This window comes from Pleurodeles waltl, chromosome 1_2 (assembly GCF_031143425.1).
Source record: "Pleurodeles waltl isolate 20211129_DDA chromosome 1_2, aPleWal1.hap1.20221129, whole genome shotgun sequence".
NCBI classification, from domain to species: domain Eukaryota; kingdom Metazoa; phylum Chordata; class Amphibia; order Caudata; family Salamandridae; genus Pleurodeles; species Pleurodeles waltl.
In genome coordinates this window covers 1,238,921,251-1,238,944,010 of record NC_090437.1, presented here as the reverse complement: position 1 = coordinate 1,238,944,010, position 22,760 = coordinate 1,238,921,251, and the positions used below count along the sequence as shown (strand labels likewise).

The following is a 22,760-nucleotide window of genomic DNA, read 5'->3' as shown; positions in this document are numbered from 1 at the left end:
TGCCCAGAGCTCCTCCAGAGTGTCCCTGGGGTTTGCCATCTCGGATTTCAAGGTGGTGGGGCATTCTAGGAGCATCTAAGTGGCCAGTGCCAGCAGATGATGTCAGGGCCCTCCCCTGATAGGTGCTTACCTGTGCAGCTGACCAACCCCTCTTTCAGGGCTATTTAGGGTCTCTCTCCTGAGTGTTTCCTCAGATTCGGATTGCAAGACTTCAGCTGGCATTCTCTGCATCCTTTACTTCATCTTCTACCGACGGAACCGCAGCTGAACCCTCCAGGAACTCTACAAACTGCAAAAAAGAAGCAAAGACGGCTTCTGCAACATTGTATCTTCAGCTGCTGCCAACAACTGCAAGTGTTTCCAGGTCGTGCATCCTCCGAGGACTGCCTGTCTTCAGTCTGCACCAGAAGAACCGAAGGAATCTCCTGTGGAGTGACAGAGTCACGTCACTGCTTCACAGGGCACCTCTCTGCAGCGATGACCGGTGGCGTGGGACCCTATCCTCAGGACGAGTGTGAATCCAGCAACACGGGTGGTAGACTAAAGTGACCCCGACAGTCGCAAGGTCCAGCTGTCCAACTTTGGTGGAGGTAAGAGCTTGTATTCCCACACAAGACAGTACCCCCGTGCACCGCGTGACCTGCAGTTGTCAAGGCTTCTGTGCGACCTTCCAAGAAGTTCTTCGTGCACAGCACAGCTTAGGCCCCCAGCACTCCATCCGGCGATGCACAGCTTCCTGAGTGGTTCTCCGGAGGCGTGGGATCCCATTGTGTCGCGCTGCGTGGGCCTTCATTTGCACCTTCTTTGTCCCCGTGCTGTGGGACTCCTGTGCATGCTGCCTGCTCTTCTGAGGGCTCTCTGAGTTGCTGAGAGCCCCCTCTGCCTCTCTCTCCTGGGTAGAGGCCACCAGGTCCCTCCTGGTCCCAGGGAGCACCATTTTCCGCTAACTGTGACCATTGCGTATGCCAAGGCTTGTTGGCGGAATCCAGTGACGCAAACAAGACGCAAAAAGCCTGCCGTGGGACATCTTCTGCACCAACCAGGAATCTGCATCTGTCTTCTTGGGTGCATAACTGACTGTCTTCTCACCAGTGGTTCTTTTGCACTTTCATCCGGGTTAGCAGGGGCTCCTGTTCTCCCTGGACTCTTCAATGCTTCTTGGACTTGGTCCCATTCTTCCAGAGGTCTTTAGGTCCTGGAATCCATCATTGGTGTCTTGCAGTCTCTTCTGGTTCTTGCATACTCTTCTATCACGACTTCTTGTGTGTTTCAGGAAACTTACTGTGATTTACTCCTGTTTTCCTGGGCTTCGGGTGGGTTCTATTACTTAACTTTGGTGTTTTCTTACACACCCAGTGCCCCTCTAAACACTACACTTGCCTAGGCGAGAAACAGACTTTCGCATTCCACTATTTTAGTATATGGTTTGTGTTCCCCTAGGACCATTGCAACCTATTGTAATTTTCACTATTTGTACTGTTTTCTAACAATTTGTACAGCTACTTCTGCATTCTAGTGTATACACTGTGTATATTACTTACCTCCTAAGGGAGTATAGTCTCTAAGGTATTTTTGGCATTGTGTCACTAAAAATAAAGTACCTTTATTTTTGTAACACTGAGTATTTTCTTTCATCTCTGAAAGTACCGAGTGACTACAGTGGTATTGATTGAGCTTTGCATGTCTCCTAGATAAGCCTTGGCTGCTCGGCTACAGCTACCCTTGGACAGCCTGGCTTCTAGACACGTACTACATTTCACTAATAAGGGATAACTGGACCTGGTATAAGGTGTAAGTACCTTTGGTACCCACTACAAACCAAGCCAGCCTCCTACACCTACATCCTCTACAAGCCCACCTTTGGGTCAAGCACTTGAAGGACTATAGCCACAAGGTAACCAAAGTAACAATTATTTTTAAAATGGGTCATTACAACAATAGTCTAAGTAGTTTCCTTCATGAAGGCAGCTGTTTATCCGTTTGGTGAAACTTGGCTTATGAAAAAAAATAGGTCCATGAAATGTTAAGTTTAAAATGTGTTGTGTTTGCTGTATTTCTTTACAGGAGCTGTTGAGGGGCAGCCATTAGCAGCATTCACCACTTGTAAACCTCTTTTATATTTTGATATACTATAGTGGTTCTTAACCTGTGGTCTGGGGAACCTGGGTGCCTACAACGCCTACTCAGCAGTCCACGACTGCTTAGAAAATTGTACAATATTAACAGATTAATAAAGTGTATATAAAGAAAGAAGCAAAATAAATTGAAAAAATGAAATCATTTGGTAAATGTTAAGGACTTTTACATTATTGGCTAAAAATGAAGGTGATGTCCCTAAAAAGATTCAGGGAAGCAGTGCAAATGCAACAAACAGAATGCATCAAACATGATGGGTGGCATCAGTTGAGTGTAGAAAAGCTCCAACCTTCCCATTTAAATTTTGATTTTTAGTATTTGTCAATTAAATAGAATATTTCATCATTTTTATGATGTTTGTTTCTGTATTCTTGTTTATTGTTTGGCGGTTCAAATCATCAAAATTGCTTAGACCAGGGCCCCCAGAAAACAATGATTTAGTGGGTGTCCCCGGATTCCAGTAATGATTAATTGGGGGATGAAAGAGGACGAAAGGTTATGAAGCGCGATTAGCTAGTTGAAAGATTAAACACCATGAATGTCAAAATATAATCTATGTTTAGCAAACAGGGCAATGTTTACGAAGTAGACAAACTTGGTACAAAAATATTTTTTCAAAAGTAAGCACTGAAACGCTTAACCCTCTTACCTCTGGATGTCTGTCCAGGTCACTTAGATCTAGTCCATTCTGTAAAATCAGCTGACGTGCCTAAAAGTAAAGATGAGCAGTCAGCTTGAACAGGTACAATAGCGTAAGACTAGAAATTAACTTCACTTCACGTTACAGGACATTATTTAGAACTAACTTCACTTCACATTACAGGACATTATTTAGAACTAACTTTACTTCACATTACAGGACATTATTTAGAACTAACTTTACTTCACATTACAATACATTATTTAGAATTAAATACACTACATTATTTAGAATTACTATACTTCACATTACAGTACATTCTTTAGAATTAACTGTACTTCACATTACAGTGTAGAGCTAGTTTAAGTTTCCCAGTAACATATCCTGTGAAAGGGAATCTAGTGCCGCTTTACAAGTTATCAAAGAATTAATCGTGCATAAGTATTCATTCTGAAGTCTATGAGGAGTACTTACTTCAAAACATGATCACAAAATGGCAGCGGTGTCTAAACAAATTTACAATGAGGAACAAATTTTTCTTTCATATGAAGCTCTTAAAGGAGATCCATCTTATTCCATGGCACTGTCACCGAACACAGGAAATAAGTTACTTACCTGAAACACTTATTTCGTAGCTTGCCCTATCATGGACTCACATGTTGAGGCAAGTATCTTGTTTTTACACTAACTCACCTTAGACTAACTCAGCAACACAGTTTTCGAAACACACATATATATAAGATCCATCCAATCACTGCTGTTGCTTTACAATAAGAATGCACCTTTGTTTCACTTCAAAGTTTGAGAGCTCATAAAATTGTGATAGTTCACAGTTAAATACGGTCAGGTACGTTTCTCCCAAAGACAAGGACATCTGGACAATTTCTTGGCAGATGCAACTCAAAGTTAAATGTGCACATTTGAAATAGACACGGAGGTGCACCAGCAGGTTGGTTTGATGATGAATGGTTGAGCTGATGAGAGTAGTTCAGAGCGCTCCATTAGCAGATCTTTGCACAAGGGTTCTTAGTCCTGGTAGTTCTCGCGCCGACCTGCAATCAGAGTATCACAACCTCATGATGTTGGTCAGAGCACCATATAAGGAGATACAAGGGCTGAGGAGACCTGTGCAATGCAGGTGTGGTCAGCAAAGAGGAGAGGCCCTGTGTCAGGGGAAACTCGCTGGACACTATTCTTCTAGGAGGGCGGACAGGTATCTGATCAGCAGTGCTCACCAAAACAGTCATTACCAGGAGGTGTCAGTGGTGATGCAACCTTTACAGACCGGCTGGGCAGGAAGGGGTACGCCCCTGCAATAAAGAGAAGAGAGGGAATAGCCTGCAGGAGTGGAGGTTTGATTTGGGGAACACACCAGAAGGTACCGGATGTGCCCTGCGGCTCTGGAGGTCTTCCCTTCAGCCTCACTCTCAGGACAGTATTGTCTCCTACACAAGCGAGACAATGAGAGATATTTGACATGATACGTTTTGCTGGACTTGCAAGGACAGCAGAACTGCAGTCTTTAGCAGCTCCTCATTGCAGATAGCAGGACCTCGCGTGGCAGGGTTCGCGGTTTCTGGGCCATCAGTTTTTGAAAGTACCTACAGTACTCAGAATCCATGGTGATGGCAGACATCCAGTAGTAGTTGGAGAATATGTACACCCACCACAGACAAACCGCAGTAAACCAAAGGCTGATGCTGGAGCTTTAACTTTCTTAAATATGAGGAACGTCCATGGCATCTGCTGAATTTGTTCAAGTGCTGCTGCTTGCAGGCCTCAGGCTCACTCACCCGTTCAATCATCTTCCAACTGGTGGAGTAAAACAAAGCTCTTTCCTTCACTTAAGGGTGTGTAAATCCAAATCAGACAGACGTCTTAGATGTAACGGTTTCTGTACGAAGCAGTGCCTAGTTTGTGTCGGTAGGTGCAAGCCGCAGACCCCAATATTCGTTTGTGGGGACAATAACTCTACTTTTCATCATCAGATGTTGAATCTCAGCAAGCGAGAGAAGGGCGGGGAAGGAGGGAAGGAAGAGAGTGGAAAAAAAGGAAACAAGACGATGACTGAAGGCAGGGGTGAAAAAGCACTTGCAAAAGTGGGATATAAAGCAAGTGTTTGGCGGTGGAAGAAAGAAGGCTTCAACACTGGGCACCCTTGATGTTTTGCAAACCCAGCATTGGGCAGTGCCAGCAGAGGGCTCCTAAAAAAATCTATGGCCCCTGAACTCTCTTTGCATGATAACTTCAGCGCCAGCAGGGACGAAGGAGGCAGAGAAAGGAAGTATGCAGAGATACTTCTGACTCCTTTTCTCAGGATCCAGTTTAAGTCAGCTACTGGGCATAGCCATATGTTACTGTTATTTACCACTAGCGTCGCTGGTACACAACATTGGTGCATTCAACTTGGACAGCAAAGTTACTCCCATTGGTTAGCAAAGTTAAGGGGTGTGTCAGCTTAGCAATTTAGATTCAGTATGACACACTGAATAATAACAACAATGTCCAGTCAATGCTTGACCTAAGGTGCAAGATTTATTTTTTAACATTGACCCTAAATCGAAAGTTATCCTTGAAGACGACTTAAGAATCTACAGGAACGTTCAGGTCTCCGATTGTTAGCAGAGGGTAAACTCCTAATTATGTGGCTAAAACGTGGATCAAGAAATGCAAATGTAAAGACTCTGGACCCAACTCTATTCTTTGAGTACCACCCTAGCACCAAGAAGAGAACAAAAGACGGGGCCTTAAAAAACAATTCAAGTACTGAATAAAAGGTGGCACCCCACAATTTAGACGCCACAAACACACTCAAAAAACAAGATCCCACCCACCAAAAGACTTCAAACACTGGTATTTGGGTGGGGGAGGCTTCATGTCCTAGTAAGCTGGTGCAGCTCATCAGAATCCAGAACAATGCCCTTTCAAGGAACCAGTTAAACACCCAACTGGTCTTTTTACACTTAGACAAGCTATCTCCCACAAGGATGTACAAAGGGACGTTTAACCTTTAGAGGCCATTGACACAGGACATTAGATCTACTAAATGCAGTCAGGAATTTCAGGTGGCAAGGGCACCCACAAGCTCAATGGCATAACATTGTATTTGTACATAGCGAGACTTAAAGGGGGTGTGAAGCGCTCAAACCTTCAAACTTGTATTGGGCCCTTGGGTGCCTTTATGAGTGCATGGTCTGGAGGGTGCTATAATTTGATTATGAATAGGGAGGGTGAAGTTTGAAAAAGGTGAGGGGAGCACAATGCATCAAATGTCACTATGCATGAGCGTAGTGTAGAGTGTACAGGACAAATTTTGTGCATGATGGTACATACCAGCTTTAGACTGGACATTACCAAATTAGTAAGCTCTCAATAATGTTTATCTTTTGGCTACACTAAGTTATATGGAGCATCACAAACATTAGGAGACCCAAACCATCAGAAGCTATGATAAGTAACCAAACGGTTGCTCTACTGAGCCCACCAGGGAGCGATGGAGGAGTAATTCTCTGGTGACACCATTAAACTGTCAAGCACTCCTATTCTATAGACTCCACCCAGGAGCATCAGAAGGCCCATTCACTGTATGTGAGAGCAGAAAGTATCAATTGTGAAATGTTCACTTTAGAGGTAACCTTTACCAGAACTTCAAGCATCAACATCTCTGGAACATTAAGGCTAAAACATGGTTCAAACTGTTTCAGAATAAGGAAGGCCTTCTACACCTGGACTGCAAGCGACCAGGCGTAGAAGAATGAATATGTGCTTATCCAACTGGAGCAACAAAAAAAGGGGGGAATAGATACCCTACCAACTCAAACCCGGAAGGACCTGCAAAGAGGCACAGATGACTGACACTTGCATGATGTATCAAAGGACTGATGCTGCATAGAAGCAACAGGTTTTCTGTCTCCCTGCTGGCCAGGAGAACCCCAGTAACAGGTTTTGCATCGTCTGGGGTAAGAAGCAGCATCACTGCCTGTCCCCAATAAGTGGATGAGTCTGCAGTCCTCTGACCCACTGATATCCACAGACTGCCTATCGTGCTCCTCTCTCACATTCAAAATGGCCAAAAGGAAGATGTCAGCATATCACCTGTGCAAGGTCTGGTCCTACAGGTAGGAAAGAATGCCACGATTCCAGAACAACTGTAACATTCTTTCTAACCCATAAAGTTCTTAAGGTCGAAATTTAGAGTGACATATTAACCCCCAATTTTATTTCACAAAGGTAATGGTTGTAGTTTTCGGGTTCTAAAGTTGTCAACTAGTAGTTCTTACCACTAGCAAGCAGCAACTGCAACCAGTATATATTTCTATATACAGATCCTAAAAGTTTAGGTACCCCAGAGGGTCACTTGTTTTGGTCCACTACTCCAACTTCCCCCAAAGAAAGAAAGGTAACTCTTTGCATCTTTAACTTTTGGGTTTCCAACAAGCAAGTGGACTCCAGTGAGGATTCAGTAGACTGCAGACCTTGTTGCCCTTTTTCAACTTTATAGTATGTGCAATCTTTACTTATCTTTCATGTTACCAAGAATCTCATCACTACAGTCAACTTAGAGGTTGTACAAGTCGATTGTTTTAGAAAAGCTAGCAGCTGAGTAATTGGTTTAGTGGTTGAAAGCTTGTACAGAGTGATGAGTGGAATGTTGATGAGGGAAGAGATGTTTTGGTAATGTAGTTTCCATAAGACCAAGCATGTAGTGGTATTTATTTGATTTATAGGACAGAGGGATTCTGTTTCTAGCCTCTGCTTTGACCAAAGCTATATCTGACTGACAAGGCCTAATTAGGCCACAACCGGTCTTGGGTTGCTAGTGTTCGTGTTTGTAGGGTATGTGGCAAATCAGGCTGGACTGTTCCTATTGGAGCAGGACCTATAATGATTTGCATTTGGCTGGGTCCTGTCTGAAAGCCGGGTTTCCAAATAATCAATTAACGCTGATGTGACCCAGGTTAATTTCCAGTGTCTGGGATAAATTCACACATTCAACCCATCACTTTTTTCTCTTAACACCGTATGTAAAAGTTGTTCTTGCCTGCATTTGTTTTTTGCTGAAAATGGCCTGTGGCTCCTTGTATAATGGCAGGAGAGAGGTAAAATTCTTGGTGACCTCCGAATGATGAAGGGGCTATTTGGGAGGCAAGTGATCAAACTGGACATCCACCAAGGTGCATCTCTGCAAAACACATGGATTGATAGGTCTTCCCAAGATGGCAGGAGGGCATGAAAAGTCTTGACTGTGTATAGCGCAGTGGATCGCTTGACTCAACTGAAGCGCCTGCTTGCACAAGTCTGGTGCAAGAGGTCATTATGAAATCCTTCAGTGAAAAAGATTGCCTTCAGTGACAAAATAATGATTCAAGCCAGTTGCAGATATATTTTCAAGGTGGCACAGCCTAAAATATATTTGACAATAAACAAAACAAAAAAAAGAAAAACACTTTGTCACCAGTCTTACCTGAAAAGATGTAGGAACACACACTACTTTCAGGTTTTCTTGTTTTACCCTTTCAGCTACAAAAAAGAAAATGTTATATCAGTTCAAGTTTTCTTTGCCACAGAAAACATTTCACTCAACATGTTTCTAAATGGGTTGTATTTAGTGTCAAAGTTCAATGTCGACACTGCAGGAGAATCAACACAAGTATTCAAAACTGCCCTGCCATTCCAAATAAAAACTTCACATATCACATCAACCATGAGTATCTACACAGGAGGTATGAAAGTAGTTTGGCACTATTACATCGAGAACATTTCACATAGGAACAGCACCGACACACCTCTCAGGTGTGTCACTGTTCTGCTGTGAAATCCCAGAATATAGGGTTCTTACCCCCTTCTCATCATCGCCACACCTCTTCGTGTGTGCCACCCTTCCCGCTGAAACATTTTGTGCAGGGAAAATGCTGGATTAAATGGTGCTGGGCAGGGGGCGTCACAACCTAGACATTAAGCCACTGATCTTCTGCTGCGCTCAGTCTCTGTTTTTATCATCATCATCATTATAATCTTTATTTCGGCTGAGAGCTATAAAAGAACAGATAGCAACATACAAGTAAAATGTGCAAAAAGCAATCATGCAACTGGCATCCAATCAGTCAATTCCTAATTAGTAAAATAGAGATATAATTCGATACGAGTGGTGCTATCATACAACAATGAGTTGCCAACAATAAAATCTGGGTTAAAATAAATACAACTAGTGCTATCATTAGCACAATGAGGCAAAAGAGATGTACATATGTTAGTTTTTCTGCCCAGTGCAGTAAAGTGTAAGTGCTATAGTAAAGTTCAAAGCAAACAATGCAATCATAAGACAATTAGTTGCCATAAAGAAAAATGTTGATAAAAATCAGCGCAACCAGTACTTTCTTAGCATAAGGCCAAGATCAATTGGGGTACCCGGCCTCTTGAGGGACAAAGGCAGTATTTAGCACGCACATCTTTTGCTTAATCCTCATCACTTGATTGCAAATATCGTGAAACAGCAAAAACAATAACTTGCCTCGTGTCATATTTCAATAGTTGGATTTCCTCAGTATATTTCGTAACTCCTACATTTCTGCACAGCAGAACTAACCACCTTCTTCTCCCTTTTGAGTAGCCTGAGTAGAAGAACAGGGCATGTCCCTCTGTTTCCTTCATATCCCGGCAAAAAGGGACAAGCCAGTCTAGCTAGATCACCTATCCGAGCCCACCTATGGGTAAAAGAAGAAAGGGGTAAAGTGCCACGGCGGGACTGGAGATGGAATTTCCAGGCGGCCACTGGTTCGACGTCATCCAGAAACCGCTCCACCAGGAAGACAACTTTCACCAAGAGGAAGACATCAGTCAGGGGCCCAAAGGAAGATTGTGTCTCCAATAAGCTTCCCCTATCCTGGCCACAGTTCCCCTTGAGGTTAGCTTACTGATAGATAGGGCTATTGACCGGTCATCCCACAGTGTCCTGTTGCCTGATATTATGAGAGTCTCTCTGACATACTTGATCTACTGTATTTTGCTGGAACCAGGGTAGCCCAGTATTTCTTTCAACCCCTGATGGTAGGAGAGAAGCTCAGGAGTGGCCTAAATCCTCCTCAAATAAAGGATTGGTCTTATGCCTATCCCTTCAGAAATTGACCTAAGCCCCATATTGAGTCTAAGGGGGAGTAAAGGAGTACTAGCGGGGAGTTTAAAAAATTGGCACAAAAAACAAAAACAAAAAAAACGATTTTATGCTACTGTTAGGGCTGCAGTGTCCTTGTCGCCCCAAAGCTCTACACCATAGAGGGCAACAGCATGAGGCTGTGGTTTGTAGATTTGTAATACTTGTAGGATCAGAGAAAAATGGGGCCTGCGATGCATTTTAACCAGCCCCCCAGGATGTTGCTCTAATACGAGCCTGACCCTATTCATGTGATCACGCCAGTCCAACTGCTCTGTAAGGATCAGCCCTAGATACTCCATAGGGTGCACTGTCGCTACGGGCACACCCCTGAGCCTGGGAAAGGGTCTGGTAGAACGACAGGGATTGAAAACCAAGACTATTATTATTTTAGCCACATTTATTTCCAACTCCAGCCGTCTACAGAAGATGTCAAAGCTATCCAAGATGCTCTGCAACCCCATAGGGGACTTGGGAAGTAGCAGGATATCATCCATAAACCTTAGGACATGAAGCCGGATGCCTGCCAGGCTTGGAAGATCACCCTGGCATTGGTTTAAACGGGCAACTAGTCCATTGACATAAGGGGTGAAAAGAGTGGGGGCGAGGACACAACCCTGCCTAACCCCTCTAGTGACATAGGATTCATCTGTCCTCTCACCTAGTTGTCCAAGTCGCACCTGTGCATATTCGTGTTCATGCAGCCTTATTATGATAGCCAGGAGATAAGAAGGGACTCCTGTATCTGACAACATTTTACCACAGCAAAGATCTGAGGACCAGGTCGAAGGCCGGCAGAATGTCTACAAATACTACATATAGCCAACCGCCCTCAAGAGTCACTGTTTACCAAAAGACAAGTTAAAGGCATGGATGACAGTGCTGGTGCATTCCTGGAAGCCTGCCTGTAAGGGGGCTGAGAATGTCTTCTTTAGACATCCAATCTTGGACCCATTCCAAAAGAAATCTGTTAAGCAGCTTTTGTCAGCTGTCTAGCAACCTTATCGGTCTGTAGTTGGATGGCAAGGTAGGGGGGACTCTTTTTAGGTGTTGCATGCACAGCACTTGCACTGCTTGTGAAATCTATTGTATTCAATATAAATCTTAAAAGGTGCTTACATCCCGGCCCCCCTTGCTTTCATTGGTTCGTGTACTTGCCACTTATTTTTTCTCCGTTTCGATTGGCTGTCACACACTATTTGCTTGCCCCAAGTGTGTGTGCTCTTACTGAAAAACAATCTTTGGCTTCAGCACACTCCTTTTAAACAATGTTTGCCTGCTGAAGACAACCATAAATGTATATATATATATATATATCAAAGTGCCCACATACGTGATAATCAAAAAAATATTTGCGTAAGATCACACCATTTCAGTGCAGAAGCCAAGATTTATTCAGTTTTTCTGATGTCACTTTGTACAAATCAGCCAATGATTGCACTTTAACTCATATTTTATACATGTTTATTTTTTTCGCAGACGATTGATTTCAAAAACATATTTGTTGGTTTCAGCACACTTGTTTTAAAAAATGTTTGCTTGCTGAAGAGGACCGTAATTGTATATATATCAAAGTGCCAGCATACGCAATAATGAAAAACAAAATGTGCCTAAGATCACAGCATTTCAGTGGGGTAGCCGAGATTGGCACCACTTTACCATATGCTCATTTACAGTACTTCACACTCTTTACAAGCTAGTCACTGTGGAGACGTTGTTCGCGTTTATAAAACATGATAACATCCCTTCACAGAGCAGACACAGCCCATAATTAACACACGGACAAACAGTTTTTGATTTCCAGAACACTGCTTGCCTGAAAGAAGTGTAAATGCGCGCCACAGGTTCATTTGCAAATGTAAAGGGAGCTCTGAAGATTGTATTGTGTTCTACTAGAATCTCATGAAACTTTCTGATAACACACATTTTTCCAGAAGTATTACAAAGGAGTTAGCAGCAGAGCTGTCATGTGTGTTATTTTTTTAGTGAGGTAACAGTCCCTTGCGCCAAAAGGGGTTTAGGTGTCTGTGTTAAACTACCAAATAATCTCCACTGCTTTAATCAGAATGTAACTCTTGGCTCTCTGGTGACAAGCACAGACCTTTACATTAATTTAACAAATATACATTTTATGGAGCACCATGCTGCAACCTCATCAGAGGTACCCCCACCTTCATCTCATAAAGGAATGATACATTTTTAACAAAGTTGGGTGCGTGATTGATAGTCATCAGTAACAGGGTGTTAACTTGAATTAAATTTCACATCCAACTCCATACATTCAGACACTTTCACCATGTGCTTACACACCTATCAACCTTCATTCATACACCACTCGCAATGCACAGAGAGCACTCACACCATTACCCCTGCACTGATACGCAGCTCCCACACCTCTTATTATTAATCCCATAGGCGAAACCCAATGCATTTACCAATGCTTGTTATGTAGTGGAATGATTTCGGGCCCCTGCCAGGTGGGAGGGATGGGTGCCCCCTTTTGGACGGCATTAAAAAGCAAATAAAAGAAAGTACTTCATAGGTCTACCTCACTTGAGAACAAGTCGCCCGGGATTTTGTCTGGCCCCGGCGCTTTATTGGGAATGATCTTAAAAATCGCTCATCTCACCTCCTGGGTCGTGATAAAAGGGATCTCCTCCCATTCTACAGACCTATTGTCATTGTTGGCACTGTTGCAGACAATCATAAGGGCATCATCTGCTTCAGTTGCAGAGTAAAGGCTACAGAGGTGGGCAACCCATTGCACTGCGGTGACAGAGGTTTTGGTTATGCAATGACCCCCTTGGGAGCCAGTACAGACGATGTTTCAGAAAGTACGCTGATCACCTATTCGTACCGCCTCCAACAGGGCTTCCCACTTCTCACCCTCCCACTATATTTTTCCTTGGTTAAGAGCTTTTTTATTTTTTATAAACCACCCGCCAATCTTTTATCGCACTCCAATCATGTTTCCGGTTCGCAAGCATCAGGGCTGCTCTGGCACCCTTGCAAATTTGAATGTACCAGGAAGGGGAGCTGTGCCTCTCAACAGTCCTTTTAGTTTCGACTAAGAAGAGCTTCCCAAGCCCCTCAAGCATAATATTAAGGATGGTGATGAACTCAGAGGACCCATAAAGGGATAGTAAACCTTGCAAGCTAGATGCTACAAGTGTATATATTGCCACAATCATCTCTTGGGAACGGCCCATCTTGCTCCACTTTATTTGGTGCATGTTATTGAAGAGCCTCAGCCTCCAATCAAAAGGTTCAATGGAGCTAGTTATTTTACAACGAGAATGAATAACTACATCGTGAAATAAGGCATTGTGGTCTCTGTATTGCATCAAAAATACCTCCACAGCCACACAATGCGGTCAGACATTCACATCCACCAAGATATAATCAATGAGACTGGTACTCTGGAAGTGGTTCAACGTGTGCCTATCCTCCCCCTATATGAGGCAGTTCTACAGCTGGCTGCATGCAGGCCCTGATTCAGGGTTAGGGCATTCATTAGTAATACCAGGGGGACCAGCTTTTAAAAGGGCGGGGAATGGTCAGCAAGGGTATGGACCAGATTTTATCTTCTTCCTGGGTTACTACCTCAATGTTACTACCTAAAGGTTCAAAATGACAATTGAAGTCCCCTCCCACAAATTTCCTAACGCCAACTGGGGAACAAAATATATGTGAGTTAAATGATTCTAAAATTGGTGAATCTCTACTGCGTGCCCGGGCCTGAGATATAGCTTTTGAATATAAAAAGTAAACTTGAGGGAATGTAAGGGAAATGCACAAACTGTCAGGGGTAGTGATGGGTATTTTCTCCACCTTACAGGTGAGCACTGTGCAGACCCCGATTGTAAACCCCGTAACCTCTCCAAAGGCCTGCCCTTGCCCATGGCTGTAGCAACTTTACTAAAGTTGGAATAACCCATTTGATGTACTGGCTTGATACACTGAGTCTCCTGGAAAAGGCAGAGGTCATGGGTGTCGATGAACTGTGCTCAGTCAGGAGAGTCTAGTTTAGAAGTAAGCCCAGCAATATTTCAAGAGAGTAATTTTATAGAGGTCTCAGGGCAGTTGAATTCTGTGTCACTCAGAGGGATATGCCCGGGACTCACACCCTTAGCCACAAGATAGTTGGATCAGGGCGGTACCATGATGCAAGAGACCCCCACTCATTATTGTTGGACGCTAGGCTATACTGGTCTTGCAAACTACAGCCTGGTAGCAGGATGTTTGTTTTCCCTTGTATTTGGTGGATGGTCAATCTGTTTCAGTGTCATCGAGGTAGTACTCCCTATTTATCCAGATAGCATTTGAGGAGTGGCATCCCTATAACCTGAATTGCTCTGTAGCCCAATTGTCGGTGGGAGGGGGGTCTCCCACACCCCATGGAAGTGCAGGCGCCAAGTGACACCCTGGTAATATCCAACCTGATATCTACAGCCACCAGGCCCCCTTCACGAATGGCTGGGAAAGCATCTATTAGAACGCGCGGACAGTGTGTCAATGAACCCCTGCCAAGGCGTTGAAGCAATTAGAGATGGGCAAAGCCACATACACCCCATGCACCAACAGGATTATTGGTGACAAAAGCCCTATGTGGATACAGCCGTTGATGAGAACGTTGAGCATGGCCAGCTGGTCTAGCCAGGTGGTGTGGTTTGAAAAAGTAGTCCAGTGGCAACAGCTCTATGCTGGATGAGTCCCCCCCTTTGGACTGGTGGACAGGGGGGGCACATGACTGCGCTTGCCTAATATCACTTAACCCCTGTTCAACTGCATGTTTAATTGCGTGTAGGTGGGGGAAAATAGGCAGACAGTATACTTCTGAAATTAATATCCCTTAACCCCTGTTCAATTGCATGTTCAATTGCGTGTAGGCGGGAAAACATTTGTGCAAGTTCCGCAGACAGTATATGTCTAAATTTGAGGAGGCAATCCTCAAATTAGATTAGATTAGTAGCCCAGGGAGGGATGAGGCTGTAGGCTAGCCCTTCCACTTCGCTGCCGAGGTTGTACAGTGTCGAGTAAACAGCGGATCTTGAGGGAGTGGAGAGAACTGCGGATTAATCATTAGGCGGTTGGTTGGTCTGACTGGTCTGGGCCTGCCGCCTGAGCCTCTTGGTAGCACTGAATTGAAGAGGTCATCTTTTCAGATGCAAGTGTAATTGTGTGGTTTTAGGTATACATCTTCTCATCAAATACAATATAAAGAATTATATCACATAAAGAACGCTTGATTAAGCCTTGCCTCCTCCGTTGATGTAAATGAACCTACATGTTTTTGCATGAAAAAACACAGACTTCCACTTATTTAGAAGATCTATATTAGGCTATGAACATAATTCTGTATTCCAAAAACCCGCCACACACAAGTCTGGCATTAATGATTATGTCCAGATTTGTGAACATACCTATCACGGAATAAAGTTATCGCTCTCTATGGTTCAACTCCTATGTGTTCGAGATCTGACTTTTTTTTTTCCTCTTCAGCTTTTTTGAATTGTGTATATGTCTTGCAACCACAATTGACCCCTACCGGCCCTTCTTACAAGGCTACTCAGTGAGTAATTGAGCCTGGCTAGGGTACACAAGAGCAAGGCTTTCCTTCATGAGATTTTGGTTAATCAATACCTGTCAACAGCAGAGGACAAATGCTGGCAGAGGGCATTAAACCTTTGCTGGATCCGTACACACCAACAACAGCATCAAGATCCACCAATACTCTGATGGCACTCATCTCTAAATCAAAATATCTTCAGTATATGAGATCAAGCAATCCAGAACTTGATGATAAGCTCATACTTACAAGCTAAACCAATCAAGACAGAAGTCCTCCTTGTCACCAACAGCACCAAACAACCTTTGGTTCGAGGTTTGGTATGTGACATGAATTCATATATTTTCACCCCGGCAGACAGCCAATGGAAAGGAACCTGAATTAACACATCACTTTGCATTAACCCAACCCTTTCGCTGAATGAGAACACTGTGAAAAATAAACACAGCATGGTATCAGTTCCTACTGAAAAAAGTTAAACCATTTCTATCTGAAACAGATTTCAGGACAAGAGTGGAAGCTGTGGTCCTGTTGCACCTCCATAGAAGCAATGCTTTTCTAAAATATCTTCTCAAATCTACTCTTGAACTCCAGAAAGTCATTCAAAAGTTACAGAAAGTCTGAAGAACTTCAAAAACATTGCTCCAATGCCTAAAAAACCATAGCGGTTACAGATTCATGCCTGTGTTATGTTCAACAATGCCACTACATACCTAGCAGAGAAACTAACCATGTTACAGGTCAGAAATAAGTCAGGAAACAGGACATTGTCGTAATGTAAGAGAAGAAATACAAAAGGAAAATATCAGAAAGAATGCCTTCGTCCTCCACACATCCAAGATATGGAACAAAGTCCTCATCAACATCTGAAGGACTTCTACTCTCCTTCAATTTTGCAAGGAACATAGAGGCCATCTTTTGAAGGAGCACTACTTACTTGAACCTGTCTTCAGCAGGGGTGTGGAATTTAATAAAATATCTACTTGTCCAGGGGACAGGTTGCTTCTTAAATCTACTTGTCCTGTAAAAAAAATCTACTTGTCCCTCTGGTGCCATGTAGTGCGGTGACAAATTATGGCAGCAATCTCATTCTGCGAGAGCTCTGATAACAGCCTCTCTGATCATGCCAGGGCAAATACTATAGTAGGGCTTGAATATCTTCAATTTTAATCCCTACTATAGCAATTTCTTTATTTTTCTACCTTTCGGCAGATCTGAGGGGCTGTAGGAAGCACTATGGAATAGTTCCAGGGCTGGAATGTCTTTGAGTCTGCAAACCTACTAACTTGCATGTTTTATGGATGTTCACTAGCTGTTCTCTAATCTTTCCCCATACTGAGAAAGGTTGGAAATGTACTCCTGACAATGGCAGAAGTAGAAGTTTTTCCAGGATTCGGAAAAAAAAGTGGTTGGAGTCAATGTGAACTTGTAAACGCTCAATAGATTTTCACATGAGCAAATCTACACATGCATAAGTGCTAGTGCTAAAATACAGTTCACAGATATTTTCTTAGATTACGATTTCCTTATCTAATTCTGTAAGTTTTTGTGAATTCATGAAAGCCACTAATTCAAAGACATTTAGCATGGGTGCACGTTTGTGACTTTCTTTAAGAATTGGGTCCCTAATTAGGTCTGGCATTGACCAACACATTTTGTTTTTACCAAAATTGTATTTCTCTCTCTATCGGCTGGCTTTACTGTGAGTGATCGCATTATGCTGTTCCGCAAGGAGAATATTGGGAGCATTATGCTGTTCCGCAAGGAGAATATTGGGACACAAAGTAGTTTTGTTCAGTGCCAGGAACTACTGTGGAAATCAGTGGCATAATGAAACTGGAAGGGGCCCATATGCAAAGGACATGGAGCCCTCCCCCCCCTCCAGACCCACACAGGGCAGGTGCTGTGGGGGTCCCCTGGAGCGTCTTCCTGCACAACGGGAACTTTGTTACACCACTAGTGGCAATGTGTGCTTTTTGAGACCAAATAAAATAGTTTTTTTGCCAGTGTTCAATGCAACGGTGAGGGCGTGGCAGCTCCCACAACAATAAAGTGTTACAAAAGCTACGTCAAAACAAGACATGCATTGACGAAACCAAAAGACTCACAACAAATGTTGGATCGGTTGGCTTTGCCAGTGCTTGTTTATCTTCATGCTTCCCATAATCTTGTTGAAAATGTTACACTGATTTTCCATTAGGAATATTTTTTTGGAAATACTAGTATGCATTTACTAAATGACGCTTGAAAGAAATAGCACCTAAAATGTTATAGTAGTGATAGGTTTTCGTTTACTACCTGCATTTTTTTCTGAACATTTTATTTTGAAAGCAAAGAATCATCATTCTTGCTTACAAGCTTCTACAAACATTTGCATATAATCAGAGAGCATTCTGGGAGCATTAAACTTAACCTCATATTGTCAAACTTTTCGGGGGCGTGGCCAAGCGGTCGAAAATGGCGCATGCCTAATTCTGCTGCTCCGGAGGGGCCAGAACTTTATCCTTCATTTATACCGTCCCCGGGGCAGTCTAAGCCCGGAAAGAAGCAGGGACCCAAGTGAGGGTGCTGGGCATCACCTGACCCCGAGACGAGCGCTCCTGGGGACATTGCCTGCCTCCGAATGACTCCTGGGCCTTCGGACCTGCCGCCACGCTGTCCTCGCGGACAGCGCCCTAGGGAGGACTGGTACACGCCCGCCACTGCGGCTGTGCGATGCCTCGGAGGGGCATCCTGGACCGGAGCCGGAGCCTGAGGTGACCCCCCCGCCCTCCCGGGGCCCGACGGCGAGTGAGGTGCCCGCGCGGGAACCGCTGGTGAGCGGGGCGGGGCTGGCGGGATCGTGGCCCTTGCGGCTCCGCGAGCGGGACTTGAAGGGGCGTGCTGCTCTGGCCCGCGAGGCAATTTTGGGGACCGAGGCGGAGGGGCCTAGAGGAGAACTGGGCCCCTGCCGCGGCGAACGCGAAGCAGGTTTGCCCCCCCCTGGTGGAGGAGAACGCTGGGCGCGGACCGGGGAGCGGAAGGCAAACAGGAGGAACCACCTATCTTGCAGTAGGACCTGAGGCGGCGCCGAGTGGGAGCGGTGGGGCTGACTGGAGGCCGGGCCCTACTTGGCGGACCCTAAGAGGAGAGGCATCGTAACAGGCCCAACGACATCCCGGGGGTGGGGGTGCCCGGACCCTCCCCGGTGCGGACGAAACACGGGGAACTGAATTGTGACGGTCAACCCCCTGATCCAAGAGGAAGGTATAGTGGCATGGCGCTACGTGGTGACTCGTTGGAAACAGGTGGCATGGTCCTGTGCACCCTTGCAAAAGACCCACTGGACAGTGTCCTGTAACATGAGCCTTGTTTATGTGACCCGTATCAAGCCCCGGGGCAGAGATTGCTGCAAACGAGTTGGTGATACCACCTCGGGCTGGCCGGGTGCGTCCCTAGGCCTCTGGTGAACTGGAGAGCGAGAACACGGACTCTGATGCCACTGGGATCGAGCCTGGGAGCCATAGGGGCCCTGGATAGCGCTTGGACTAGGACCTATTGAGCTGGTCTCTGGTTCGTCCCCTGGTGGGGCATGCACCCACACGCCAAATGTCCCCCAAGAACCGCCAGAAGACCAGAGATATGGACGGCGCGGCGGCTCCCAGTCGTGGAGGGGGAGATGCGCAGAGCCCACCGCAGACCCAAATGCAGGACACCCTAGATAAAATCCTTGGCGCGATTGAAGATACCAAATTGACACTCCAACACGACATCAATCAGGTTGCAGTTGAGCTGGGCCTCCTGAGGGCCGACCACCACAAGTTGTCAGACAGAGTGAAAGAAACAGAAACCACGTTGGCCGACATCGCACCAAAACAAAAAGACCTGCAAGCTGAAATGACGCACCTCAGGGACAGAATGACACGCCTAGAGCAAAGAGCAGAGGACGCAGAGGGGAGAAGTCGTCGGAATAATGTGCGTGTGGTGGGACTCCCGGAGGGGACCGAGGGATCGAATATGGTAAAATTCCTCGATAAATGGCTGAGCACTGTAGTGGCGCCGGATGGCCTGACCCCCTTCTATACTCTGGAAAGGGCACACCGGGTACCCTCGAGACCCTTGGCTCCGGGCAGGCCCCCACGGGTGGTGATCGCAAGATTACTACACTACAGAGACCGGGACATACTACTGCAAAGAGCACGAGAGGAAGGCCCGTTCAAGGTGGCAAATGGCGAAGTCACACTCTTTCCGGATTTTACTGTAGAAGTACAAAATAAACGAGCATCTTATATCGCAGTCAAAAGGGCCCTAAGGAATGAAGGCATTCAATACTCACTGTTATACCCAGCCAAACTGAAGGTAATACTAGACGGTAAAACTTCATTTCCTCAGTCTCCTGAGGAGGCATGGGAATTACTGGAAGCCCGTGGGGTACAGATGGAGCGACAGGTGAGGGGAGGACCACTTGGGAGAGGATAACTTCGACCCACCCGGGGGACACGTAACCGAAGTCGCCACCGGAGGGCACCCTCCCGAAAACAAAAAGAGAGTGGCAGAAGAGCGGCATTGGAGGCAGCGGCCTGTATGAGTGGAGAAGGGTCCCCTCTGGAATGCTCTGGAGGAGAGTCAGACGAGACCGTGATGTCGTCGGCAGTGGGCTCGAACAGCTACGAACGAGCACCAATAGTGACCCTACAGACTGCAGACGAACTGTGACCGCCAAGGCTTTTTTTGGACAACCCCGGGGCGGCTGATCTTGATGTATGAGAGGCCCCTTCGTGCAGGGCCACCCCCCTACTAGAATCTCGCCTGTACAAGTAGGCTGGCGAGAACAGCAACCAACAGTTGACACAAGTTGCACTGTTGCACAGGTTTGTCAGTTATGGGCAGCCTACTGTTTGAGAGGTGCCCTGGGGAGGGGGAGTTGGGAGAAACAGTTACGAGTTAAGATGGCAAGGGGTGGTGAATGGTTTGAAAATAGTGGTACTCCATTACTGAACAGGGGAGAGCTGAAAGTAAAAGGGGTAAAGTGCAACCGGCATAAACTAGCAAAACTCCAAAATGGCAGAGTACAACTTCTTACCGTGGAACGTTAGGGGGATGGGGTCACCGAATAAACGACACAAAATACTGGCTTACTTAAAAAGGAGGAATATACAGGTGGCAATGTTGCAGGAGACCCACCTGGCAATAGGGGAACCCGAGAGACTGAGACGGAGATGGAGGGGGCGGGTGTATGCAACAGAGTACTCAGCATTTGCGAGAGGAGTAATGATCTGGGTTCGAGCAGGAGTCCCGCTAGAGATTGAAGCCTCCAACATAGACCGGGAGGGGAGGTTTGTGATTCTGGAGGGTAGATTGCACGGTATACCGATAGTTCTATGCTGCATGTATGCCCCTAACCAGGACCAGATCCCCTTCCTAACAAAACTCTCGAGCCACCTCACCCGTCAAAGGAGAGGAGAGCTCCTGATCGGAGGGGACTTCAATAGTATACTAGATATAGACCTGGATAGATATACCCCTCCGCTGCAGGGTGCAATGACAAGTAAGATAGCTGGGAAGCTCAGTGAATGGTTGAACTTATGGGGACTATTGGATGTCTGGCGGGAACACCATCTGCATGATAGGGACTACTCATTCTACTCGGGTCTCCACTGACTCCATACCAGAATTGACAGGGTGGGATGTACAGCACACCTTATGTGGGGGATGACCCACTCAGAATATTTAAGTCGCACATTATCCGACCATAATCCCCTGCTAGTAACATGGAGAGCGACAGAGGTTAGGCCCCCATACCGACGTGGAGACTAACTCCGTCGGCGCTTGAAGACCCAACATATAGAGACACCCTGAGGCAGCACCTGACTGACCACAATCAAACTAACAACGGATCCACTGCCACTAGAGCAACCGAATGGGACGCCCTTAAGGTGGTAACAAGGGGTTTTTGTATGGGACAATCGGTCGGAATTTGTCGAACACTCGAAAGAGAACTGACCAGACTAGAGAAGATAATACATGAGAAGGAACTGAGACAGGGGGCGGACACAACAGGGAATGAAGAGTACAATCAGGCAAGATAGGAACACTCACAGACCAAAGAACAACTCAGATGCCACCATACACAAAAATATTTCGCCTCCTTACAGTCAGAAGAGGGTAGGTCTGGGAAAATGCTAGCATGGTTGGTAAGACCCGGGGGAGAGACCGAGCCCATAACGAATATACTAGATAAGGAAGGGATAGGCAGAAGTGGACCATGTACAGTGAATAACGCCTTCAAAGAATACTACACCTATCTCTATGCGAAACCGGAGGAAATTAGCACAGAAGTCTTTGATAATTACTTACGGCAGATACCCGTGCCAATCCTGACGGCTGAAGATAGGGCTTGCTTGGGATGTCCAGTAACACTGTTGGAGGTTAGCGAAGCCATAGCGCAACTGGCCCCTGTGAAGACCACTGGGAAGATGGCCTCCCCATGGATTTCTACAAGAAATTTGAGAAACAACTAGCTCCCCAGCTGGTAGAGTTATACTCAGAAGCGCTACGAATCGGAATAATGCCGGGCACCATGAGAGAGGCGCTAGTGATTCCGCTCCCTAAGACCAAATCAAAACAACCATCAGTGACTGACTTCCGCCCCCTGTCAATGCTAAACAGTGATTTCAAAATACTAAGTAAGATCCTGGCTAACCGGCTGCTTGACCATGTACCAACTCTTGTACATGAAGATCAGAATGGTTTTGTCCCGAACCGTAACACCTCTCTGAATCTGAGGCGCCTATTTGCGATCCTGAATATGCCTAGTAACGTGAGACCCGCAACGGAGGTGTTGCTAGCGGTAGATTTTGAGAAAGCGTTTGACTCTATCAGATGGGACTACCTAAGAGCAGTGAATGGGTGAGGATTGGGTTAGATGGGTTGACCTATTATACACGTCTCCGCTAGCGAGAGTAAGAACAGGCAAGACAATATCTGACACTTACCCAATTTATAGAGGAACCAGACAGGGCTGCCCATTGTCCCCGCTGTTGTTTGCCCTGGCCATCGAGCCGCTGGCGTCCCAGATGCGACGGGATGGTGCGGGTAGAGGAGTAGAATGGGGGCGCCAAGAACATATAATCTCGCTATATGCGGACGATATACTTTTATATCTCCGGGACGGAGAGGAAGACCTCCCGTGGGCCCTGGGAGTGCTGGAACATTATGGGAACATCTCTGGATTACACCTTAACCGTGGCAAAACATATGTGTTCCCCCTGTCCCCGTGTGGCGAA

General features: G+C 45.6%; 1 protein-coding gene across 1 annotated transcript in view; it reads right to left on the bottom strand.

Annotated features, from left to right (window-relative positions):
- RPIA (ribose 5-phosphate isomerase A) overlaps positions 1-22,760 on the bottom strand; it is a 145,098-nt gene that overhangs the window by 88,201 nt on the left and 34,137 nt on the right. The window contains exons 3-4 of the mRNA XM_069204603.1: positions 8,241-8,296; positions 2,786-2,845 (exon numbers count right to left, since the gene is read on the bottom strand). Coding sequence (XP_069060704.1) covers positions 2,786-2,845; positions 8,241-8,296 — 116 coding nt within the window. The remainder of the gene's footprint in view (positions 1-2,785; positions 2,846-8,240; positions 8,297-22,760) is intronic.